Genomic DNA, 6,000 nt, shown 5'->3' with positions numbered 1-6,000 from the left:
TGTAAAAATACCAAAAATTCTCTTACCTATTTCCCTACAGGAAAGGAATGGGAATGATAACATTAAAATGCTTCTCAAAGCAAGCCCCATTTCAGGCCTTACTTTTGAAGTAAAAAGTACACTTTGAAACAACAATGGATGAAATGGCAGCTTTGAGGCCTGCCATTTTCCCAAATGGACCACTGATTCCCTGGAAGTGGTTTACTCACTAGAGATGTACCTAAAGGTGAAGTATTGTCATAGTTACTTAATCTTATTTGGGGTACGAGATCAGACGTATGGGCTAAAAAATTAAGTCACTGTTTCATGTATCACAAAATTTATATATATATATATTTAACTCAATACTAAAGGGAGCAAAGTATGTATAAAACATCATGAGTGTACCTAAGCTTAATGCTACATAGGTTTGGGAGAAGAAACGAAGCCACCCAAATGTATGTGCCAACTTTGCGATATAGTTCACATCCCCAAAGTTAAGTGTTATTTTTAAAAGGAGTTTTTCATGTTTAAAATCTGCAAGCCTAGGTAGGATGTTAACACAAAGTCTTAAGGCATATAATAATCACAAAAACATGTATGCCATCAGCAGGATGAATTTTTTTACTTATTCATACAATCATAACAAATGTAGTAAGCATCTAGTCAAATTCAAAAATTTAGCCAACAAATCTTTCCATTCCTTCTGCAAGAATAAAATCAAATAACCATTATGCTATAAACAACATTAAAGTATTGATTTATTTTCCCCCTATAAATGTGAAAGGACAGGGATAATTAACTTGGTGCACAAACTATGTTTTTGGTATTTCTTAATATATAAAATTCGTCCCATATTTTTACAGTAGTATGTACCTTATACATTTAAAATCTGGGTCAGTCATTCTTCATCTGTTTCATACATTTCCACGTGACAGCATCTGAGAATATGTGGAGACATGTCTGTTGCAAAATCATTAAGCCAATCAGGACTCAGATTTTAAAGAAATAAGAAATAACACCGAAATAGGGAAACAGCCAAGTTAAGAAGAACTCATTTACAGTCTAAAAATTCAGCACTGAAAGACTCTTGTCTAGGAGTTAAAATATTTTCATATAATTGGCATAAACTTGATCTAAGAAATAACTCTTGATCTAAATTGAGATTTGTTTATATTTTAAATGATTTACCTACATGACTACACAAAAGCCATAAAAATTCCAACAAGTTTTATAAATATGTTCTGATAGAGCTTTGGTTATAAAATATTGGAATTGATATGCTTCCTTAGCACTCAGTAAAATGGTACATTGAAGTTAAAATGCTCTCATTTTCTCTCTGCTAACTGGACAATGGAAAGTAAAAATACAATGACACACAATAATCCAACTATGTCCTTCTATTCTTCAAGGATTATAAAATAAATGTTCGTTACCAGTTAACCAGTTGATCTCTAGCAGTAATTTTCTTCACCAGTTAATCTACATCTGCAAATACGTTTTGCCAAAATCTTTTTAGACCCCTTTAAAACTACTTTAATACAAGGGCAAAAGGAAAAGTTCAAAAGAGGAACAGAATGAGGACCCTTTGAAACATACATCTAAGTTATTTTGTAAAGGCAGAAAGAAAGTGAAGAATGAACAGGCCCTTAGTGGTGATCCATTTTGAAGACTCTGATTTGCTCTTCTCGGATGTTGGAGGTATGCTCCTTGGGAATCCAGATAGGATGTCAAATGTGTGGTGGCTTGTGGTTATAATTTGATGAAATAAAATCACGAAGCAGAGAGGGCTGGGCCAGTTAAGTGAATGCCACCTCTCACAGCTCTCATATACAAATATGAAGTTGCTGAAATCCTAGACAATTTTCTGCAAAGGGGCCAGGATGGGAATCCAAGCAAAAGTGCTCCGCATCCTGCTGCCCCTCCAGGATTGAAGCACACCTCTCTCTTCGCTACCGCGTTACCTAAAACAAATCAAATAAGGGAGCATTCAACAATCCATACCCACCAAAATAACCATTCCTGCCCCGTAGACCAATAAGGTCCTGACTGTGAATAGTTTATCAGTTTGTACATTTACCTACAACCGACCTCACCAAATCAACTGTTCAAATTCTGCTTTGCAGCCTAAAAGCAAGAAATATAAAGAATACATGCACAAAGACTTCCAAAAGAGGGTATTATGCAGTCTGGCTTTGTATTTGTGAGGTTATAAAAATCCCATCTGATTAGGTACACTCATCGCCCATCAATTCATGCATGCTGAGCATGCTTTGTTAATGGCACTAAAAATTTTTCAAATGCTTGATTAAAATCAGTGCATGTCAAGATTAAAATGTTGCCTTTATTTTTTTCTTATGCAGTTAACTTTCACTTTTGAAAATAGGTTATTTTATAAAACTGCTGTATTATCCATTAAAAATGTAGTGGTTGTATTTTTCATTTTTAAACATCCAGGCTCATTGCTTATGATCTAAGAAAATAGAACAGCAGTTTCTATAGTTGATTGGTCATATAAGAAATTTTATGTGTTAGCCAATATACCAGTTCAGATGGAAAAAAAAAAGCATAAGACTTTAACATGCCTACACCACAAAAATATTTTTTCAAAGCAAATTATTTGATAGTACAGTCACTATACCTGGGCTTTAGACCCAATCAGCTATGTATGCAAACCTCAGCCTTGCTATTAACTGACATATGGCCTTTATGTATTCAACAATATTACTCCCCTTTTGTTTGTACTGGGTAACTACAGCAAACTAAACAAAACCCTGCCCTCATGGAGCTTACCTTCTAGGGCAGGAGCTGGAAAACGTTTACTGGAAAGGACTACATATGGTAAATATTTTCAGCTTTGCCGGCCACACAGTCACTATAGCAACTTCTTAACTCTGCCTTTATTTTATTCACAAAAGTAGCCATAGACAATAAATAAATGAAGGGATATTGCTTTGTTCCAGACTTTATGTATAGATGGTGAAATCTGAATTTCATATAATCTTCATGCATTCTGAAATATTCTGCTTTTGATTTTTTCCAACTACTTAAAAATGTAAAACCCAGTCTTAGCTCATGGGCCATACAAAAGCAGACCAAGGGCTGGATTTGCCTGTAAGCCACAGTTTGCTGATCTCTATTCCAGAGGAAGAGGTTGGACAAACAGGTAAAATTAATAATATAGGCTATGGAGAAAAGTAAGGTAGTGTAATAGAGGAAAGAAAGGCTGGTGAAGGGAAGGTAGAGGGCTGCTCTTCTATATAGGATGTCAAGGAAGGTTGAAGGACGTGTGGGAGGCCTGACTCACTGGGAAGAGAGGAAGAGGTAAATGCAAGGACTTTGGCCTTTTTCTGAGGTTCAAGGAAGAGATGAGAAATGCATGGCAAGACTGAACTGTCAAAGAGTTGTGACAAATAGGACAAAGATGTAAGAAAAAGAGGAATCAAGGACAATTCCAAGATCTTTAGCTTGAGTGACTGAATGATGGAGTTGGCCATGTTCTGTGATGGGGTAGATTGTCTCTCTTTGCCTTAATTTCTTCATCTGCAAAATAAAGATAATAGTACCTGCCCCCTACAGTTGTAGTAAAGAGTGAATAAAATATGTGACTTGAATGACACAGCCCAGTGGTTGACACACAGTTTGTACTCAGGGAATGGTGGCTATTGTGATGTTAGCTCTTTCTGGATCTATCAATGTACATCCAGGATGTAATTGTCAAAGGCAACTTATTCCCCATGCCCAGCTCATTTTGGACAACTTCACTGAAGTTGGATGATAAAATGCTCTTAGATTTATTTTCCTTTAAAATTATTATTGTACTGATTACATGTGGAAGATTCATTGCTACTTCTGAATTTTGATGGATACAGGGCTACTAAGATGCCAATATTAGCTCTACTCCCATTCCTCAGGGTACCCTGAGCATTTCAAGTCTGACTATAGAGATCAGGGAAGACAAAACTTCAGGGTAAAGGAGTCATCTGAGCTGGACATTAAAAGACAAGTGGAATTTTAGAAGAGGAAGTGGAAAAAGGAGGCAGCAATGGTATGGGGAAGTACATGGCCTGTACAATGATTGGCAGTGAAGGCCCATTTAAGATGCTTATAATCTGTATTTTGCATCAGTTTCCAAGGGGGATCCATTGATGATCTCTCAACAGGGAGGGAACCTGGGCAGGGAGTTTACCCTTGATGCAGAGAAAGCAAGGTATAAGTCAATTAAGGGTGAGAACAGGTAGAGAGCTCAGTTAGACTAATGGTTCCCTCATACTGCCTGTTCATCACAATCACCCTAAGAACAACTGTTTTAAAAGCATGGTTTTCTAAGCCCTATCCTAGACTTTTACTATGCCAGAATATCCTAGAGTTAGAGTTTAAAACTGTGTTTTTTACACGTTCCCATGATAGCATTAAATTATTATTATATTGACAATGACCCATGGTGATGGCCCAAGAGACAGGTAGATTAGAGAGCCATTTGAGGAAGATACTGAAGACAAAACTGTTGCTTCCATTCTGTAGAAATTTTCCAATATGAAATATTGGAAATATTTAGACAATAGAAACTTTGAAAAATGAAGTAAAAGAATCAAGTAGGGCTTTTTGAGGAAGACGCGGTCGTAGGACTTGCCGATCTTTGGTTCGCACGCTCCTGCTCCTGACTCACCGCTGTTCGCTCTCGCCGAGGAACAAGTCGGTCAGGAAGCCGCGCAGCAGCCATGGCTTTTAAGGATACCGGAAAAACACCCGTGGAGCCGGAGGTGGCAATTCACCGAATTCAAATCACCCTAACGAGCTGCAACGTTAAATCCCTGGAAAAGGTGTGTGCTGACTTGGTCAGAGGCGCGAAGGAAAAGAACCTGAAAGTGAAAGGACCAGTTCGAATGCCTACCAAGACTGAGAATCACTACAAGAAAAACTCCTTGTGGTGAAGGTTCTAAGACATGGGATCGTTTCCAGATGAGAATCCACAAGCGACTCATTGACTTGCACAGTCCTTCTGAAATTGTTAAGCAGATTACTTCCATCAGTATTGAGCCTGGAGTTGAGGTGGAAGTCACCATTGCAGATGCTTAAGTCAACTATTTTAATAAATTGATTACCAGTTGTTAAAAAAAAAAAAAAAAAAAAAAAAAAAAAAAAAAAAGAATCAAGTAGGAAGTCTGCAAAGAGCTACTGAAAAAAATATACTGTTCTCCAAAGCAGTTTTTCAACCTTCATACTATTGACATTTGGGGTCAAATAATTGTTGTAGAGGCTGTCTGTGCTTTGTAGGATGTTTAGTAGCATCCCTGGCCTCTACCCACAAGATGCCAGTAGCATTCTCATAATGTGTGATGACCAGAAATATCCAAGACATTGCCAAATGTCTACTCAGGGGCAAAACTGCCTCTGGATGAGAACTACTACTATAAAGACATAGCTTTTCACCCTTAGTAGAGGTTTCAAAAATAAGAACATTAAAAAGTCTAAAATGTTTCAAGATTCAAAGTGATTTGCTTCTGCTCACAAACAAGATATGGCAAATGTTTGGCTTCGATGCTAAGACGACATCATACCCTTGTTAGAAGGCTTAACAATGGCAACCCCAGAGAGTAAAAAACTCCTTAGCGCAGAGAATGCAGCAAAACCCAGATTTCAATTAAGGCAGGTCCATAGAGAGGGTCATATTTTCCCACAAGAAGCAGTAGCTCTAGAGACGCTGAAAACTATGTCGGCAGAGTAAACTCAATGCCAGTATTTTATACCTGGAAAAGATGACTAGTTAGGGAACTATCCTCTCTCTTTTCATATCTTCATCTAAAGCTATTAGTATTCAAGTTAACTGCCAACTATTTTCATATTTGCATTTAAATGGAAAATAAAATTCTGACATAGCTGGCTTACTGGAGACCATCTTACTTTAGCCTTTCTGTGTTTTGATGCTGCTGTGCATGAACTGTTTAAAGAAAATGGAAACTATTTTGTTATATAGTTTAGTTAACACATCCTCTAGGGAGACAATTGCTCTGCTTTTCT

The 6,000-nt window shown here is 37.2% G+C and overlaps 2 protein-coding genes across 19 annotated transcripts in view; one reads left to right on the top strand and one right to left on the bottom strand.

The window, feature by feature from the left end:
• Positions 1–580: 580 nt before the first annotated feature.
• Positions 581–6,000, bottom strand: part of TAFA4 (TAFA chemokine like family member 4) — a 192,073-nt gene continuing 186,653 nt past the window's right edge. For all 18 annotated transcript variants that reach the window (XM_007984928.3, XM_038003680.2, XM_073009946.1 and 15 more), the window contains one exon: positions 581–1,943. In XM_007984928.3, the coding sequence (XP_007983119.1) occupies positions 1,932–1,943 (12 nt within the window). In that variant the 3' untranslated portion in view covers positions 581–1,931. The remainder of the gene's footprint in view (positions 1,944–6,000) is intronic.
• Positions 4,583–5,123, top strand: LOC103227869 (small ribosomal subunit protein uS10). The gene is given in 2 exon segments (XM_007984925.3): positions 4,583–4,879; positions 4,881–5,123. Coding segments are annotated over 2 exon segments (357 nt in total). The 5' UTR covers positions 4,583–4,700; the 3' UTR covers positions 5,059–5,123.

This window comes from Chlorocebus sabaeus, chromosome 22 (assembly GCF_047675955.1).
Source record: "Chlorocebus sabaeus isolate Y175 chromosome 22, mChlSab1.0.hap1, whole genome shotgun sequence".
NCBI classification, from domain to species: domain Eukaryota; kingdom Metazoa; phylum Chordata; class Mammalia; order Primates; family Cercopithecidae; genus Chlorocebus; species Chlorocebus sabaeus.
This window is presented reverse-complemented; position numbering and strand designations above follow the sequence as displayed.